The 19,045-nt window shown below is 56.9% G+C and overlaps 1 protein-coding gene across 2 annotated transcripts in view; it reads left to right on the top strand.

The window, feature by feature from the left end:
* Nucleotides 1-19,045, top strand: part of PPP2R2D (protein phosphatase 2 regulatory subunit Bdelta) — a 45,800-nt gene that overhangs the window by 23,320 nt on the left and 3,435 nt on the right. Inside the window, exons 3-9 of one of the 2 annotated variants that reach the window (XM_059172806.1) lie at nucleotides 8,017-8,182; nucleotides 8,292-8,321; nucleotides 8,589-8,701; nucleotides 11,556-11,733; nucleotides 14,556-14,720; nucleotides 16,778-16,947; nucleotides 17,020-17,111. In XM_059172806.1, the coding sequence (XP_059028789.1) occupies nucleotides 11,574-11,733; nucleotides 14,556-14,720; nucleotides 16,778-16,947; nucleotides 17,020-17,111 (587 nt within the window). In that variant the 5' untranslated portion in view covers nucleotides 8,017-8,182; nucleotides 8,292-8,321; nucleotides 8,589-8,701; nucleotides 11,556-11,573. Of the gene's footprint in view, nucleotides 1-4,002; nucleotides 4,101-8,016; nucleotides 8,183-8,291; nucleotides 8,322-8,588; nucleotides 8,702-11,555; nucleotides 11,734-14,555; nucleotides 14,721-16,777; nucleotides 16,948-17,019; nucleotides 17,112-19,045 lie in introns of both variants that reach the window. The other variant, XM_059172807.1, reaches the window with a different exon arrangement.

Raw genomic sequence — 19,045 nt, 5'->3', positions numbered from 1 at the left:
ACTGATGAGTTAGCTTCTTTGCCGACATCACCTTCCACCCACATGCACCCGCCTCCCTGAAAAGGGGCAGAAACAGGACAGGAAGGAGAGTCGGGAGGACTCCGGGGGGCGTCTCCGTGCCCTCCACGCCGCGCTGGCTGCAGACACGGGTCGGTCCCACGCTGCGCTCCCTGTTCTCTTTCTCCTACACACTTCGCCTTCCGCAGAGCTGACCACTGCCTGGTGGCTCCGCACGCTTGCTCCTCTGTGTCTGTGGCGGTGGGAACGGGCTGCTCCCGGCGCCGTGGCCTCCTGGCCTGTCCTCGCCGGTGCGGGGACGTCCGCACGCCCCCCGTCCGCCTTCCCCTGGCTTTGTTCTCATTTTGCCAAATTGCATCACCCAGTATTTGCTGAGAAAGGGGCTTTTTGTTGTGGTCTTTGCTTTTTTCCCCTTCATGTTTGAAATATCTTTACTCTGCCCTTTTAAATGCAGTTGAAAATTTGGCCAGGTGTAGAATTATGGGTCAAAAACGGGTTTTTCTCGGAACTGTGAGGACAGTTGGCGTTCCGGCCACCGTCTTCCTGCGTCCTGTCTGCTGCCCCCTGATTGCTTTGCTGTGTGACCTGTTCGTTTTCTCGAGAGAACTTTAGAGTCCCCCTTTGTCCCCAGGGCTGTGGTTCCCACAGTGAGGCACCGTGGGCGAGGGTGTGCTCCTGGGCCCGGCCCAGCCCCCCGAGGACCTCGTCAGCCTGGAGGCTCCTGGGCTCCTGCTGCGGACACGCTCCTCTTAGTCCTTTGATGTTCCTGTCGCTTCGTTTTCTCCTTTCCAGAGCTTGTTACCTGGTGATGGGCCACCTACCCGGGCCTCTAATGACCTTTTCTCTCCTCTTGTCCGTCTCTGTCTCCTGGCTCTACCCTTCGGAAGAGCTGTTGAGTTTTGAAATTACCACCGTTGAATTCCAAAGCGCATTTCCTTGTTTTTCTTTCTCTGGGGCAGCATGTCGCCGTCCTCCAGGGACCCCGCCCTGCGCCCTACTGCCTGGCTGGGGTGCCGCGCAGGTGCGCCAGGCGCCAAGCCCAGGGCCTGCTTCAGGGATGGCGGGAGCCCTGCTTCCGGGCTGTTGGAGGGGCGCCCGCTTCACCTGGGGCCCCATTCGGTTACAGCAGCCCCTGGCCCCTGGCAGGCGCCCAGCCAGCATTGGTGATGTCATTCCAGTTGGCAGGCATTAGCTCCCTTGAGGACATTAATTGTCATTTCTTCGACATTTTGTCTATGCAGTCTCCCTCTTTCTCCAGCTGCCTTGTTTTGGGGTTTTCGCTCAGCCGTCTGCAGGTCGGGAGCGATGGGTTCGTGTCTAAGACGCAACCATCTGGAGCCGGCAGGCAGTTCCGTGGGCAGGTGGGCCTTCCAGCTGGAGGGCTTCCCTGAGGTCGGTCACTTCGTAAGGACCCCATGTGTTAGAATCTTGAACCTTTTCTTCCGAGATTTTTCCTTTTGGGGAGGAGTCTTTCACTCGCGGCAGCCGGCGTTTGGGAAACAGGAAGGGGGAGTAACTGTGCACCCACCTGACAGGATGGGGCCAACCTGGGGGACCTAGCAGTTCAGGAAATGGCCTTCTAGCTCCATGCCCAGCTCCTGATGTGCAGCGTGGCCGAGGCCCCGGGCAGGTTGAGACTTCGCCCCCCTGTGCGTACTTAGACTGTCACCTGCCACGCCTCCTGTCCCTTTGCTGTCACCTGCACGTCAGAGCCTGCCCACCATTGTTGCTTAGTGGTGGGACACTTTTCCAGTCCTCTCCGGCATCGTGGTGGTGGTGGTGGAGAAAGGCCTCTCCCAGCCGTGGGCCGCACTGGACAGAAGGTCGGAGCTGGGTCCCTGGGCACTGCCAGGCGTGCGTCACGGTTTCTGAGTATGACTTAAAACATAGACTGAGTAAGCTCTGCACCAGCCAGATGTCCTGTCCTACCAGAGTGCCTCACTGTGGGTTGTGTGCACTAGCGCCCGGGCCGTGCTGCCACTCTGCAGAGACGCAGCGCCACCCCCTGTGGCCAGCAGGGCCCGTGTGCGTGTGGGCCCAGCGCAGGGGCCTCCGGCTGCTCATACCCAGCAGTGCGTCCCGAGTCCTCGTGCCGTGTGTGGCCGCTGCGAAGGCCCCTTGGGTGCCCTCAGTACCATGTTTTTGCTTTTAGCATCACTCTAGTTCTGTAGAGTAATGGCCATCATGTTAAATTCATGTTGGTAATTTAAATTTTGTTGGTTTTGTAATTTTGTAGGTATTTAGTTTGTATATTTATTTTGACTTTCGAGCTCTTTTAAACTCTGTGGACAGCATTTTCTCACTTTAGATTCATACATATTTGCGCAGCGTAATGAAAATAATTTCTCGCCAGTGGCAGTCATGGGAGTTTCTCTTTTAAAAGATTCAGTCCGTTTTAATTAAGTTTAAAAATCACTGACAGAGCGAGAATGCCGTTAATTATATAATATCATAGACCCCCGGGTGTGAACGACAGAGGTGGAGTCCCGTTTAGTCCAGTACAGGATATTTTAATTCCATTTAAGCAAATTGGGTTATTTTGAGTCGTTTAATTTAAAAAGTGACACATCTGACAAGAAGCCTGGTCCTTTTTCTGGCTGTGACTGAAGGGGTGTTTTTGTTTCTTTTAAAAAAAAAAAAAAAGGAAGGCAGGACATCCCAGGCAGGAGAATTCTGTGTGTTTAAAAGTCGTGCCCAGGGGGCGCCCGGGTGGCTCATTGTGCATTAAGTGGCTGCCTTGGGCTCAGGTCCTGATCCTGGTGTGGGTCGAGGCGCCTGCTGGGCAGGGAGTCTGCGTCTCCCACGACCCTCCCCTTCTCCTGCTCTCTCTCTCACTCTTTCTCGCTCTAAATAAAATCTCTTTAAAAATTAAAAACAACGCGGAGCACAGTGCAGGAGGTGAGAGCTCGTACGGCAGTCCCGTGTCAACTGTGTGACTTGCGGGTTTGCGCACACCTCTGAGAGCCCCGTTACGGGCCGGGTTCTCCAAGTACTTTCAGTGTCTGTTTCCTGGTGTTGGACGAGGAGCTGCGCAGCAGTCGTGTCTTTAAACACTCCCGCCGCGGCCATGGGGTCCCCCTGTGCAGAGCGCGCAGTCTGTCCTCCAGCGGGACAGGCCGTCGGCGTCCGTGCCCCAGCAGCCGGGCGGGCTGTACTGATCCAGCCCGGCTCGTCCTCAGGACAGCCAGAGCGGAGATTGTCTGGGGCAGCTGACGCGGGCGCGGAGTCCCTGTGCTGGACAGAGCAGGGGGACAGCGGCTCCTGGGGGATCAACCCATGGCCTTGTCTTCATTCGGCCCGCACGCAGCGTGCCCAACCGGGAGAAAACGGTCCTTTCTGTTTTTCTTAGTCCAGGGGTCCATTCATGAATCCAGATCCGTTCCCTCCAGGCCTCGGCCCCGGGACGCCGCCCTTGCTGTATTGCTCGTACCCTGTGCCCTTCACCTGTAGTGAGCCGATGGCCAAGGTCTTTGCGTGTCAGTGTCCGAAATCTCAGGCGTCCAGCGTCGCGTCTCACTGGGTAACGATGCTGTCGTTATTGGTGGTCGTGGTTGCATCCAGTCAGAGAAACAGAGTTTGTGCTCTATTTTATGAGTTACTATCAGGCGTGTGTCGTAAAATCAGACAGCAGTCTTCTAGGACCAGTGTTTTTGTTTTCTTTTCAAAATTAATTTTCTTAAGATTTTATTCCATACCCTTATATCAGGATAATGCAGCCTAAATAAACCCTGGTGCCCCAGGGACCGAGCATTCAGTCCACGGAGCGGAGCCCATGAGCTCGTATGTGCTCTTGGGCTCTGGGTGCCAGAAGCGGAATCAGCTGCTTGGGAATGATGAGTTTCCTGTGAAAATGTTGCTTTATCCAGTGACAAAGTTGTATATGTGTGTGTTTGTCTCTTGGACCTTTTTTATTGACCTTTGTTATTGATTATAACTCCTTTCCAAATCGTAATCTGGTAAATTGCTTCTGTATTTTATTGGCAGCCGACATCATCTCAACTGTCGAATTCAGTTACTCTGGAGATCTTCTAGCGACGGGAGACAAGGGCGGCCGAGTTGTTATTTTTCAGCGGGAGCAAGAGGTCAGTGATGCGCAGTCCGCAAGCCGAATGAAAGCCAGCCTTTCTCGTGTCGCTTGGAAGGAGGGAGAGAAACACGGGCGTTTTTCAGTCTGTGGCTTCGCTGCTAGTCATTCGCAGCACACGGCCTGTGCGGGAGGCGTTTGTCCCGGGCAAGCCAGAAGACCCGTGCTTCCGCCCCCCAACGGCCAGCCACGGAGCTCCGATGGAGTCCCCTGTGCCCTTGCCTTCGGGAGAGGAGAGTCCTTGCTCTGCCCACAGGCTGCCGTGAGGACCGAGGGAAGGATGTGGGGCGGTGGACGTCCACATAGCTTTGCTCTCGTCCTGTCGTTGTGCCGGGGGCCGTGGGTGAGCTTCACTCCCGCAGCCCCTGGAGGCGCTGGCTGCCAGCCCCGTGGCCCAGTGGGCAGTGCGCGGGCCGTGCGCGCTGGACGGCTGCGGCGACGCCAGCTCCAGGGAAGATTGTGTGTTGGGGGCCATGATTTCTCTCTTCCTCCTCAGTCAGAGGGGAGCTGCCTGCCTCTGCCATGCCCCCCGAGGACCCCATTGTCCGTGCTAAGAGGAAGGAGTCCTCAGAACGGGGCCTGGAGGGCCCCCCAGAGGACTCGCACTCACAAGCCATTTTGTAGGTCCCTCTCTTTGGGGGAGAGGGCAGAGAAACCCGTCTTTTTCAGTAATGCATAAGGAGAGAATGGGAGGTAGAAGCAGGCCTTGCCCCGGAGCCTCAGCAGAGCTGGTGGGGAGCGCTGAGGAAGGAGGCGCGGTGGCCGGGCGCGCACACCCTGTAGGCGGGAGCCACGGTGCAGCCCGGCCTCGGTCTTTGCCGCCAACTTCACTCGCAGGGCCCTCGTCTGTGTCGGGGCAGGTCACGGGGACGTACTTTCTCGTCCTCGGAATCTGGTCTCTACACTTCCGTGGTGGAGCTTCGCCGTAGCACCTCGTGGGCCCTTGTTCCTTCCCGCGGACGTGCGTGCGGGCGGCGGCCGGCCCTGCCACCGGCGAGGCGCGCTCGGGGGCGTCTGTGGGAGGGCGGGCCCTGGGCTCCCCCAGCCGAAGCGGAGGACGGCGCTGGTCCGTGGGAAGGGCGCTGTGGAGGGTCAGCGTCTCGTCATTAAAGTGTGCCTGCTGTAGCTCTGACTTTGGTTATGTCCACATAGATTTAAGAACTATTTTTTAGTTTTTAAAAGGACAATTTCTTAGTTCAGTAGATCTAATCCTATTGTTTCTGATTTGGGGTGGCAAGAATTCTTGCGTAGGTCGTTAGTCTGCCTAGGTCTTCACGGACGGTTCGGTGAGTTCATGACTTTGCACCCCCCACGTCGCTCGCTGGCCGGGCTGCCGCGAGGGAGCGGCCGCACCTCCGACTTGCAGGAGGGCCCGGACGGCAGCGGGCCGAGTCGGAGCCGTCGGCCGGTTGGCTCTTCGCTCCTTTTCGTTTGCCATCTAAATGTATCCTTGTAGAAGAGGAGATTTTTCTCCCTTTGCGAGTCCTCGTTTAAACCTAAAAAGTACGAGGTTCCCATGGGAGATAGATCATAGGGTACTCGAGCGTCCTGTTACTGTGCTGGGCGCCTCCTCCGTGAGAACCTGCGGCTAGTGTTCGTTAAGGTGTATCGTCGTGGTCAGTCATGTGAAGCCACGGGTTCACGCAGAATCGGGTTGTTGACATGGTTTACATTTGATACCCGGCTGTCTGCAACTTAAGAAACCCTGGGCAGCTTTTCTCCTGTCTTTTTCTTCATAGTTCGGTTGACATGAAAAGCCTTCATGTTCCTCCTCTTGGATCTTGGCGCTCGCCGCCGCCCTCCCCGCAGACACCCCGGGCACAGGGCTGTGCTGCAGTGCGGAAAGGGGCACGGTGTCCAGCCAGGGGGTCGGAGCGAGAGGGGACCGTCGGAAAGTTCAGGGTGTGCCCGAGACGCGAGGCCGGGAGCAGAGTTCGCAGCGCGATTTCCAAGCTGTTTTCCGTCTTAGCGGCAGAGCCCTCCGTTCCCGGCAGCCTAGTGTGTCCGTCTCAGGCCAGCAGGGTTGAGGGACTTGGCTCGGCTCTGCAGTTCACGGGGCCAGCCATTGGGTGTAAGTGGTTCTGACACCAGCACGCAGCTTATCGGAACCAGAATGCACCTGCCACCATCTTCCTGTCCTCGCCAGCCTGTGCCCAGGACCTCAGGCGGGCAGCCTTGGTGGCTCTGGCTCTGTTCTCTCCTAGGGACCCAGCTGCCGTGGGCAAGCAGGTCTTCCTCGAGGCCCTTCCTCTGGCTTTTCTGTTCTCCTCTTCCCAGACACATGGAGACTGCTCCCTGCCTGGGGGTCCTCGGAGGCTGACACAGGGTCTCAGCCTGTAGGACAGAGGTTTTAGGGCTGGCAGGGGGTGGCGTGGTTCTGACAGGAAGACGTCTGCAGCGCGTCTTTTCGGAGACCGTGGTCGGGAAGGACCGGTGGCCCCGGGTGTGGGTACCTCACCCAGTTGTTCGTATCCTGCTGTTTTCTCGGAGTTGGTTACGGTCTTGAGGGACTGATGCCACAGATTTTTCTTCTTTGAAGATTTCAATTTCCTTTTTCTCATGGGCAAGGTAGAAGCATCTGCTGGTGTATTCTGCTTTATCGTGGGGGGTGCGATGCAAGCCTGAAGAAAGAGCGAACGCGCCTAACACAGCCACGCGCGGCAACCGGGTCCTAGACCCTGGGGTCTGCACGTGGTTTCCAGGGGTGTGCGGCACAGAGAGCCATGCAGTGGAGAGATTCAGGGAGCTGGGGGGTGTTTTCTCATAACGTGATCTAATTCAGTAATACACAAGCCCAGACATAAAGGTTTCTCTGCTCGTTCGATATCCTTGACACACAGCCTCGAGTGTGAACATGTAAGAGTTCAGGTGCCAGTGATAGAGCGAGAATTAAAATCTTGCTGTCCTTGGTTTGTAATTATGTGATATTTTTACTGTTTCATAGAAAATGTCACTTTGGGGCACCTGGGTGGCTCAGTGGGTTAAGCCGCTGCCTTCGGCTCAGGTCATGATCTCTGGGTCCTGGGATCGAGCCCCGCATCGGGCTCTCTGCTCAGCGGGAAGCCTGTTTCCCCGTCTCTCTCTGCCTGCCTCTCTGCCTACTTGTGATCTCTGTCTGTCAAATAAATAAATAAAATCTTAAAAAAAAAAAAAAAAAGAAAATGTCACTTTGGTTACAGAAGATTTCAGAGATTAATGTAAATACATTTATGGACCCACCACCAAGGTCGAGGCGGCCCCTTGGCAGGTCGAGGCGGCCCCAGTTGGGCTCCCCCTAGTTTGTCTCCTAGCGTGGTTCCCAAATCTGCCGCCTTCTCACTCTGCTTTCCCGGAGTTGGTTATTATTTTGAAGACAATATGCATCTTCCCAAGCATGTTTTTCTGCTTTCACTGTCATGTATGGAACTGTTTTACGTGTGTTGAAAATTCCATCGCGGGGGTCCTCTGCTGGTGCTGGTCACGGCCTGAGTGCTGCCCCGTCCTCCTCTTCCTGGGGGTGGCGTGCGGGGGGTGTTGTCTTGGCGGGCCTTTCTGGGGCTCGGTGTGGACCGCACGGGGTCACACTGCACCGTGCTGCCCCCATCGTGGGCCCACCAGCCTCTCGGGGAAAAGTGTGTCCGTGGAGGAGCCTCCTTGTGTTAAGGGGCCCCTGGCTCCCGTGCAGGCGGCAGGCATGTTCCGCAGACCCGCTCTAACACGTGTGCCCCGGGGTGGGGTAGAAGGTCTGCGAAATTATCAGATACTTGTTTTTTCCAAGTAAGTTATTTCAGAGTGTCCTCTCCTGGATAATTTTTGACCCAGGGTTTTCTTTAATTTTTAAAAATGTGTGTAGTCATTTTATATCCAAATTGGTAGTACTGAAGTTTTCTCGGTCCTGTGCTTTGTTCATTAACCCAGCTCGTGTTTCCTTGCAGAACAAAAGTCGCCCTCACGCCAGGGGAGAATATAATGTTTACAGTACCTTTCAAAGTCACGAACCAGAGTTTGACTATTTGAAAAGTCTAGAAATTGAGGAAAAAATTAATAAAATTAGGTGGCTACCACAACAGAACGCTGCTCACTTTCTACTCTCTACAAATGGTAAGAGCCTTTTTTTTTTTTTAAGGGATTATTTGATTTAGGATTTTATTTTTAATTTGCTGGGTGTAGCAGATTTTTACTTTACTTGTTACTTTAACCCGTTCTCCAGGTCGTTTCTGCTTTAAACTTCGGGGACAGGGTAAGTGACTAGCGAGGGAGCAGGCGGAGGACGGAAAGCGCACAAGGAGCAAGCGGCACGCCCCATGCGCCCTGCCCTCCAGCGCGCCCCGCCTCTCCTCATCCTGCAGACGGAGCGTCCGCTCTGTCCCTACCGGAAAGTAACCTTCAGAGTCTCGTAGCTTCTCAGTCAACATAGAGCCATACGGTTCTCTGATGTGATACTCGACTCCGGTGGTGCGTGATACAGTTTTTCTTTTAACATGGACACTGAGATTTTTATTTTCAGATAAAACTATTAAATTATGGAAAATAAGTGAACGGGACAAAAGAGCAGAAGGTTATAACCTGAAGGATGAAGACGGACGGCTTCGAGACCCATTTCGCATTACCGCGCTGCGGGTACACACTTTTTCTCAAACTACCCAGTTCTCTTCCTGGTTAATCAAGGGCAGTGTGTAGTCAGCTGTGTAGAGAAGAGCCCTGCGCAGGACTGTGGTGACATCTGCCTTCCCGACCCGAGGAGGCTGTCTGTGATCACAGTTGTCGTGTGCGTGTGTGTTACAGTGGGCTTCCCTGGATTTCACGTAAGCAGGAAGCCGCACAGTACGTTCAGAAAGATCTGATGGTACTAAAGAAAGTCTAAACTAAAGGCCGACCCTGCAACAGAAATCCCTCTCAGTGTATCAGCATTCACTGCGAAGGTTTTAAGGCGTACATTGGTGGTGGTGAGGTCCCCGTGGGACTCAGAGCGGTGCCCCGGGTGAAGCCGCACGGGCCACGGGTGCGAGATGAACGACACAACCCTGGGGCTCTCGTGGCACCTCCGCAGTCAGCTGAGGCACCCTCGGAGCTTTCAGGGTTCTTTGCCTGTCAGTCCGTAATACCTTCACTTCCTTTTTGGTATCCCTGGGCACCCTGTGACACGACCGTCTTCATCAGTTCTGACACCTAGATTGGGTTCACACTGTAACGGCTGTGAAGTTGGGTCAGGTCGTTGCCCAGGAGTGCCCACCCTGGAGTGTGCGGAGGAGATAGGAAGGGGGTGGGGCGCCAGGATGTGCCGCGTGCGTGGGGCAGCGGCAGGAAGACCAGCACTGTCCAGTGCCCGTGAAAATTGCTGGTTGGCTGGTTTGTTTTATAACGAGGTTTGAAGCTTTGCTGAATATTGTTTATCAAATGAAGACCTTATCAGTGACCTCGTCACGGGTTATTAGGTGCTCCAGGGAAGGGCACCCCGCTGAGAGACCCTAGTGACACTAGGTGCAGAGCGCGCAGGGTCTGTCTCTGCTCCGTTCCCCAAGCTCTCAGTGCTGGGCGCACACGGGGTGCTGGGATGGTGGGCGCACAGGACAGCCACAGCCCAGACACGGGGCCGGTGCTCCCCAGGGTGCGGGACACAGCATTGTCAAGGAGGAGCGCATGTGGGACCGAGGTGTCACCACGCATCCAGGGGGTTGACGTGCAGAAGTAGCGTGATTGACTCACGGAGAGTTTTTAAAATCCTGATTTGAACCAGGATGTTTTGATGTAAACACTGGGGTTTCTCCCCCGCCGTGCCCTTGCTTCCACGACCATGCGGTGGTGATGAGCCACGGGAGTGACCGTGGCTCTCGGGTTCCAGCTCCCATCATGTGGAACTCTGAGTGTGACCGAACGGAGGAGGCTTTGGGTGCCCTGCGACGCGGTCCTGCCTCCCCCGCTGCGTGTGCCCCACCGCCTTTAGGGCCTCCCGCCAAGCACGCTGTCCCGGCTCTCAGCCTGCCCCGCCGCACCAGACGCTCGCGTGCCCGTTGGAAAACCCACAGTCTCGCCGGGCTCCATGTCGGTTGTACTCAGTGGCTCTGCTGCACGTTTGCCAGAGGCACGTGGTGTAACTGGACCGAAGTGTCGTTTCATCAGAAACAGCTGTGTGAGCACCCCGATTTAGACTCACAGGCTGGAAACTGACGGACCTCTGTGACTTTAGGCCTCTATTTGATTTCTTAATTGCCTTTCTAAAAGCTAAAAAGACTATTTGCCCAAATTTGGCTGAGTAGGAGTCAAATACTCCTCTTTCTGAATTTTGTTTTCCTCTTAGATTCTTAGTGCCAGGAAAGGGACTGACTTAGGAGGAGGAGCCTTTCTGTCCTAACATGAGAGTCGCCATGTGCTCGGATCACTGAGAGACCCGTCGGAGGGCGGTGGCCGCCTGCCGTGCGCCCTGCGGGACAGATGCCTCCTACTGAGAGAACACCGGTGTGGGGTCAGCCCCTAGCTGCTGGAGAATGAGGGCGGCATTTATGCTTGTCCCCCAAGCTCATTTTTGCAGACTTTTGGGCCGAGACGAGGCGGGCTCTCCTCCGGTCCTTTCCAGGCGCTCCCTTTGGCTTTTAATTAGAAAAGCCACAGTTACTACTGTTAATTTTTATTGTGCTTTTAAACTCCTGCCTTCTTTCTCACTAGATGTCACTGGTGTGGGGACTTCCTCCTCCTTGTTCACATGTGGACACGATCACCCATGATGGCGCGCCTGCCTCTCGTGGGGGCCTTGGTACGCGCAGGCGGCCCCTTGCTCTCCTCTGTCTGTTGCCAGGCGACTCCACTGTTGCCACATGGTGTGGCTGTCCTGTTCCCTGACCACAGTGCCCAGCACGGAGGTGGGGATTTTGTGCTCCTTTTAAAACCCCTTTCACTGAAGTCCGTTACACGTTCCAGAAACTGTCTCTGCCGGATTCGGTGAGCTGCTGAGGAGCACAGACAGGCGGACCAGCCCGTGTGGCCAGGAGCTGTTGGGAGCGTGGCCCCACATCAGCTCTCTGGGGCCCTCCTGTGCGCTCTCCCCTCCCCGCACCCCTCCCTGGCGCCCAGCACGTGCACGGAGCAGCAGACCCCCCAGGCAGTGAAGAGGTTCACACCGTCACCCCGCAGAGCAGCGGTGGCAAGAGAGGGAGGGGGGTTCTTGACGAGGTCTCACAGGGGCGCGCGGTGGCTGCAGGGCAGGCAGGCAGAAGCCCCGTCCTCGGGGGCACCCGCCCTGGCGGCAGTGGGTCTCCGTGCCGGGATGATCTGCCGCAGGGACAGCGGCAGGGAGGGACAGGACCCCGTCCGCAGCCTGTGTTCACAGCTCTGCTCTTTGGTTCTTTGGGGAGTGCCTGTACAGAAGTCTTAGCTCGCTGGGGATACAGACTTGCTCCCTTTTGTTTTCTGCTGTAAGTGTTGTACTTTGATGCTGTGGTGATCTTTGTTTTGAATTCCTATTTCCTTCCATTTTTAGGTTCCAATATTGAAGCCCATGGATCTTATGGTAGAAGCAAGTCCACGACGAATTTTTGCAAATGCTCACACGTATCATATAAATTCCATTTCAGTAAATAGTGATCATGAAACCTATCTTTCTGCAGATGACCTGAGAATTAATCTATGGCATTTAGAAATCACAGACAGAAGCTTTAGTATCCTTCATCGGTTGGCTGTCTCGGCATTGTTCATAGGTTTGTTCTTCAGGAAAGTTCTGGATGCACGTCCGCTCCTGCATCTGAGTCGGCACCTCGGAGCACGGCTTGCTGCGTGGCAGCCTGTGGTGTAAGATCTCTGGTTTAACCTGTCCTTAAAACCGGAAACTGCTTTCCGCCTCTGGGGAGAGTTCTCCGTGAAATGAGCACGACCTGCCTTCCTGGGTTCCTGAGAGACAGTTTTAAATAGTGTGTGTGTGTCTGGAGGTTCACTGCTGCCTGGTCCCCTGCTCTCCACCCCAAACCTGCTCGCAGATACTAGAATAGAAGACCCTGGCTTCGGTCAGAGGGGTGGTTAGGAGTGACTGATCGCGGGAGAGCTCTGTGAGAAGACAAGCTGTTGAAGGCCTCTTCCGTGTCTTCAGAACGCTGCCGGGCTGCTGTTTCTGGTAGGGTGACCGTCAGCGTGCGGCTGCTTGGGCACGCGTGTTAGAAGTTGTCGATTTGTGCAGAAGTGAGAGCCCTGTCCTGTGTGCACATCGAGGGGCACTGGTCAGGATTTCCCCCGTTTGGGAGCAATGTCGGGCCGGCCACAGTGGGACAGATGTCCACAGGTCACCTGGGCTGCAGTTTGGCACGTGTGTGTGTGCTCCCTTGTACTCAGGAAGAGCTGCAAGATGAAGTGTATGTGGTGTTTTAAACTCGAGCGTTTCACCACCAGATTTTTATGGCCTGTTGTCCCTGTGCTTGGTGTGGCTGTTGACCCTGTTTGCAAAGAGAGAGCGGGGCGGCTCTGTCCGCCCCGAGGTGCTGCTGGTCACCGAGGCGCTCCGATGCCTACCCGCAGGGTCTCCTCTTCCTGCCGCCGGGCACAGCCTCCCGTCTCACAGGGCTCATGCCCATGCTCTCTGCTTTCCCTCCTTAAACTCATATTTTAAATCCTCCTTTCTTCTGTTAATATGTGACCACGTTGAACAAAATTCAGATAATTCAGAGGAAGTTCTTCCCCCCAGTCCCCCCTGCACCGGTAACCGTTGTAGGCGGCGGACGTTGTAGGCGTCTGCGTGAGTAAGTTCGTGTCCAAGAATGACGGGCTCCTCCACCCGGTGGCGATGAAGTTGCAAGCGCTCGGGGTGCCGAGGCCCGAGTTCAGCTCAACGACCTTAATGAGCATGGAGTCCCTCCGTCGCCCAGGCCTTCCTCTCCCTCTGCAAACCCGCACTCCTGGGGTGCTGCCTGTGGTCCTGTGGGACCCGAGAGCCCGTGGGTGCAGAGCTGTGTGCACAGGGCCTGGGGCACATCCAAAAGCTCCAGAGTTCCTTCCACTGGCCTCCTTGATTTCTTGGCCCGTCTTAGCCATCTGTCCCCCGGAGTCAGAATGCAGGTTTGCAGCCGCAGGGTTGGGTGTACACCCGGAGCCGCGCATGCACCTGTGGGCCTCAGTCCCTGGGACGTGAGCCGCAGAGGGCTACGTGGGGGCCGCCTCTGGGCAGGCTTGGAGACGGGCGTTCCCACCGCCTCTGAGCGTCTATTTTAGCAGAACCCTGGACCTTCTTAAAATAACTTTACATCAATAAAACCAAAATAAGACCATCTTTAATTTATTTGATTATAGGTGTGTTGAAGTATATTCTGTTAATTTACTATTCATTAGTGTGAACTTTTTTTTTACTACCCTTTGTGGGCTTTCTCCTTTTGGAATCTCATCATTTTTCTTTGTGTTTTGTGAGAACTCTGACTCATAAATGATTTATGTGCGCAGTCACATTTCTCATTGTCTTTGCAAGACTCTGTCCCACGGTCATGTTTCAGTTGCCCTTCCTTGTGGCGACGTAGGTCATGGAACACACGGCGCTTTACTACGCGCTTCTGTTAGCACCGTGACCCTCTGAGTGCCTTTCGCTCCGCTCCCGTGAATGCTCTGGCCGCGAGTCGTGCTGCTCCCCAAGGCTCGGGCCCCTCCCCTGCCCCCGTGCCGCTGCACCGGTCTGCGCACTGACCGCTGTCCCCTCAGCGCACCTCGGGCCGCAGGCCGTGCACTGGCCTGAGCGGGGGCCCTGCTCGGTCTGTCGAGGCGCTGGCCCGGCGGTGTCCTCATGGGCTGCTGCTTGTTGCTCCTCCCCGACCCTGCCAGGACCTCTGCTCTGGCACAGAAGGGCCCGTGAGCATCCCCGGGCCGGCTGCAGGGCTCCGGCCCCTCCAGGGCCACAGCCTGTGCTGTCTCATGTCCAGCGGCGAGCTATGGTGGCCCGGTTCCTGGTTCTTACACGTTTCAGTGGAAGGGCCCATCTGGACCCTGTTGCTCCATCCTGACCCAAAGCCAGAGCCAGATTCTGCTTTTTTTTTTTTTTTTTTTAGTTGAATGATGTCTAAAGATGGCAGACTACAGGGTTAGCAGTGTTCTGACCGCTTGGAATGGGCTCTTCGTGGCAGATCAAGAAAAGATTTTTGAAAAAGCAGATTTTTGCAATCTGACAGTTCTTTTCTGTGTGTGATTTATGGATGGAAGTGTGGGATTTTTGCACAAGTGGCTGCTTGCTTCCTTTCGTTGTTTGCTTTATCAGACATGTCCGGTCTTGCTGGGAACGGCCTCCCACCGGACGCTGGAGGGCAGGACGCCGGCTCCGCGTGTGCGCGCGTGAGTCCGGGCCCGAGGAGGCGCGGGGCGGTGGTGCGAGCCGTGCAGGGACCCAGCTTCTCTTCCTGGGCTGGCGTGCCGTGCGCGTCTGCGTCGGCCCTCGCGGTGGGGTGATGCGCACCAACGTTCCCTTGAACGTGGACCGAAGCCCGCCGAGCGCTCTGCCTTAACTGTGCGCCCGCAGACATCGTGGACATCAAGCCCGTGAACATGGAGGAGCTGACGGAGGTGATCACCGCGGCCGAGTTCCACCCGCTGCAGTGCAACGTGTTCGTGTACAGCAGCAGCAAAGGGACCATCCGGCTGTGCGACATGCGCTCCTCGGCCCTGTGTGACAGACACTCCAAGTGTAAGTGCCCGAAAGGCTCCATACGTCTCGCGTCGATGCCGTTTCCCGGACGCGAGACCATCTCCAGAGACTTCGTGTCTCTTCTGGGCTCCTCGTGCCCGCGCAGGCATAGGACCGGCTTTTGACCCTGAGTCCCCGGGTGGCCTCTGGTGGGCCCTTGCCGGCACCCGTGGACCATGAGGCCGTGCTCCCACGGACTCGCCGTCCGCTGTCCCCCGGGGGCAGCTGTGGTGTTCCTCCCGCTCAGAGTCTCTGGGCTTCGTCCCAGAACTCCCAGCCGAGAACCATCTGTCGCCTCTGCCTCTGTGCATTAGGACCTCGGCAGGGGCTGCCGGAATGCACCTCACTCGCGACGGTTCTCAGCTGTCGGGGCGGGCTCTGTTCGCGGTGAGCTTTGCTGCCCTCGAAGCCCGTTCCCACAGGCGAAGCTCTAGCTGTAATCCTCTGAGCCTTGAAGTGTCTTCTAGGTGAGGACAGTTTCGTTTTCATGTTTAGCCGTAAAGAGCAGGCCCAGCCTTCTAGGAAACCGGAAGTGTGCGTGTCGCGCTTTGGGTCCCGTGGTGGGGACTAGGCTGTGACCGGGGACTCTGCTCACGCGTCCTCACGGACCATTGACCGGTCCCGGCAGCCTGTCCGAGGACGTGCTGTTGTCTTCATTGCCCACGACGCTCGCTCCGCTGGTGAAATCCATTCGCGGTCGTGGCGTCCAGAGTGGCTCCCACAGGACGCGTAGCGGCACCAGCAGGCCTGGCGCCCGTGTGTCGCTCTCCCCGCTTCTCAGCGGCCCCTCTGCCCCACGCAGTGTCCGCGGCCGACTATTTCAGAGAGCCTCGTCTAGGACTCCCGCGGCCGCGATGAGCCTCGTGCGGTGCCGGCCTGTGTCTGAAGAGAACGTTCTGTTGTTGTCCATAGTGGCGTCCACCCAGTGGGGCTGGGACTGACCGCCCCACGATGACCAGTCGCACGCTCCACCGAACAAGCCAGCCGGGCGCCCCTTAATGCTCTCGAGTAAACCATTCTAGATACCAGAGTCGTTCTTGTCAGCGAAGTAACGGACTTGAGCGAATGTTTGTGCTGCCCCTGGCTGGCTTAAAATCCACTTGAGATGCGGAGCCGTTTCCGGGTTCCTGCATTTAAAAGAAAATAAAGCTAATGCAGCTTCGCAGGCGGACGCACGCACGCGGAGTCTCGGGAGCCACAGGCCTGACGGAGCAGTCAGGGCTCCGGTGTCGCCTCTGGGCTCCCGACCACGGCGCAGGAGGAGGGCCGCTGAGCTTCCTCTGAGAAAGCGAAACTTGTGGGAGGAAGGAAGGTCTGCTAAGGAGGCGCCTGGCGTCTTCCGGAAAGTAGTAGTTTGGTTTGGTTACGCGGAGCTTGACTCCTGAACAGCAGAGACGGATCCCTTTCCTGACAGGCTTTGGTATATGGGACCCGTTCTGGAGGTCACTGTCCAGTCCCGGGGTTCCTAGGTGACGCTGCTTTTGTCTTCCTGTGGTGTGGACGGGACAGGTCTGCATGAGGCTCGCTAGGGCCTGCGCTGCTCGGACACGCTGGCACCGTGGTCAGCACAGGGTCTTGACCAAAAGGCACGTCGGACTGTCCTGAGGGGCTTTTCCAGGCCACAGCCGAGGGCCCGTGTGTCTGGTGCTCTCCCTTAGCAGTAACTGGCACTGGGACGTGGCATCTAAGTCTCTTAAGCTCGGCAGTTGACGTACCAGAAAGATGAGAAGCGTGAGTGCTGTGCGGTCTGCAGCTCCCTGGGCTCCCCAGAGAGGGCCTAGGGACTTAAAACGGGGTTTGTTCTCTGGGTTTGTTGTTTTGGGAGGCGGGGGGTGGAGGTGTTGGTTTGGTTTTGTTGTTTATTTTAGAGCGCAAGTGAGCAGGGCCAGGGGCAGAGGGAGACGGGGAGAGGGTCCCAAGCAGACTCCGCTGAGCGCAGAGCCCCACATGGGGCTTGATCCCACGACCCTGAGCTGAAATCACTTGGCCAGCTCTGCCACCCAGGCGTTCCCGCGTTGCCTGGTTTTTAAACAGAAGCTGAAAACTTTGTTTTTCAGTTTTTGAAGAGCCTGAAGACCCCAGCAGTAGGTCCTTCTTCTCAGAAATCATCTCCTCCATCTCCGACGTAAAATTCAGCCACAGCGGTCGGTACATGATGACCCGGGACTACCTGTCGGTGAAGGTGTGGGACCTCAACATGGAGAGCCGGCCCGTGGAGACCCACCAGGTGAGGCCGCCGCGCAGGGAGGGCGCCACAGCTGCGCACGGCGCTTTCTGACTTTGCTGTGGTTTCCTCAAGGTGCACGAGTACCTGCGAAGCAAGCTTTGTTCTCTGTACGAAAACGACTGCATCTTCGACAAGTTCGAGTGCTGCTGGAGCGGTTCAGACAGGTGGGGCGCGCGTCCTGGAGGAGCGGCCTGGGGGCTGCCGGGCTGTGCCGTCCGGGCTGCCTGCCTGCTGAGCGGCAGGTTCGAGGCCGAGACGGGGCATCTGAACAGCTGTCCCCTCACTCACGACCCCGTCCTTACTCGGTGCACAGAGTACTACAGTTCCTTTTGGCTGTTTTTAAAATACTTAAAATGCTTCTTAAATATTTCAAAATAATTTTTATTGTCTTATTTCCAAGATGAGTGAGAAGGGCTTAGCGCTGAGCGTGTGCGATGGCCACGTTCCAGTCCGCCTTTTCTTGGGGAGGGAGGAAGGGAACTGCTCTCCGAGTTCACTGGCGGGGCGGCCGGCCTGAAGTCCCAGTGGCCTTGACGAGGCGGTGGCTCTGGTGTCTCGTGGTTTATTTCGTGCACGTCCTTTGAGGAGGGCAGTAGCCGCAGTATTGTCGAGGCCGTGTCTTCGATCTCCGACAACACAGTGCGGCTGGTGCTGGAAGGAGACTGTCATCGTCCCTAGAAGTACAGGTGGGGCCTCAGGTGGGGCCTCCCCGTGACGTGAGCGGCAGAGGCCTGTACTGCTGGCCAGGCCGCCACAGATCTCTGCACGTGGGTCATGGAGCGCACGTGAGCGAGGGAGAGTGCGCGATGGCCAGATGAAGAGGAGACGGGAAGCAGAAGGTCCGGGAACCTGGGGTGCCAGGCTGGCCTGGGGACATCTGATCCCAGGACCCTGCTGGCTCAGTTTTCACAGTGGAGGGCTGGTGGGCGTCAAGAAGCCTTGGGTCCGCACAGTGCGCGCTGGCAGTGAGACCCTCAGGGATTATGGAAACGGCATCATCCATCCTCGTGCAGATGGGAGTCCTGAGGGAAATGTGCCCGAGACCCTGGCGGCTGGGAGCAGCACAGAAGTGCCCAGAGATGTGGAACCGTCGGCCGGCCCTCCCTCCCAGGATGGGGCATTTGTGTCTGGACCGGCCGCGGGACCTGGAAAAGTTAACTGAGGAGTCAAGCCCTACAGAGCGGGCAGGATTCTGGGCTTCGGGAAGGGCAACCACTTCAGGTCCCGCCTTCTTGTCACGCCGACCGCCACCTCTCCGTGTTGCGTGGGCACTGCGGCAGACGCGAGCCTGCGGGGGCAGAGGCAGAGCACCGGGCTGTACCCGCCCCGGCAAACAGTGCGCGCCTCGTGCGGGCATCCGTCTCCCAAGGCCCTGGCAGCAACACCAGGGCCCTGGGCAGGGCCACACAAGCAGTGGGGTTGGGGTCCCGACCAGCACGCGCGCAGCTCCAACAGAGAGAGGCTGCACGCCTGCGCTCGGACACTGCGGGGCCCTGGCGCCCGGCCTGGGAGAGAGCACTCCAGCGTTGCGCTGTCGGCAAACCCACCGATGACCTGGCGGTGTGCCTCGCCCAGCACCCTCGGACTCGGGATTTCCGCCGATGAAAATCCGTTAGATGCGAGCATATAGGTGAGAAGTACCAAGTACACACGGAGCTGCTGGGAACCAGTCAGAAACAGCAACGGAGCTTCCCCTCTGAGGAGTCCGATCCTGGAGCGTAAGCTGCAGGGCGTGAGAGTTGAACGCTGGAGATGTTTTCAGGTCATCGGAAGGAATCCTGAGAGCCCTAAATATGACGTAGGAAATTCGTAAAGGAATCAAACAGGACTTCTAGAAACGAAAAGCGCAGTGGTTGAAAATGGCTGTGGACTTGGTAGGAGACCCAGAGTAGGAAGAGAGACCTTGGGTTTTCGAACTGAGCCGCATCAGAGGGGCCCCAACGTGCCTCTGGAGTGTGGCCAGTGGGACCCGTGGAAGGTCAGGAGCACCGGGGGCTGGGGGGGTACCGGGCAGATTGCAGATGCGTGCCCAGGAGTGCCTGTACCGCAGCCAGATCGGGGTTTCTGGTAGCTGATGGGAGAGTGAACGCGTGGATTC

Source organism: Mustela lutreola, chromosome 4 (assembly GCF_030435805.1).
Source record: "Mustela lutreola isolate mMusLut2 chromosome 4, mMusLut2.pri, whole genome shotgun sequence".
Taxonomy (NCBI): domain Eukaryota; kingdom Metazoa; phylum Chordata; class Mammalia; order Carnivora; family Mustelidae; genus Mustela; species Mustela lutreola.
This window is presented reverse-complemented; position numbering and strand designations above follow the sequence as displayed.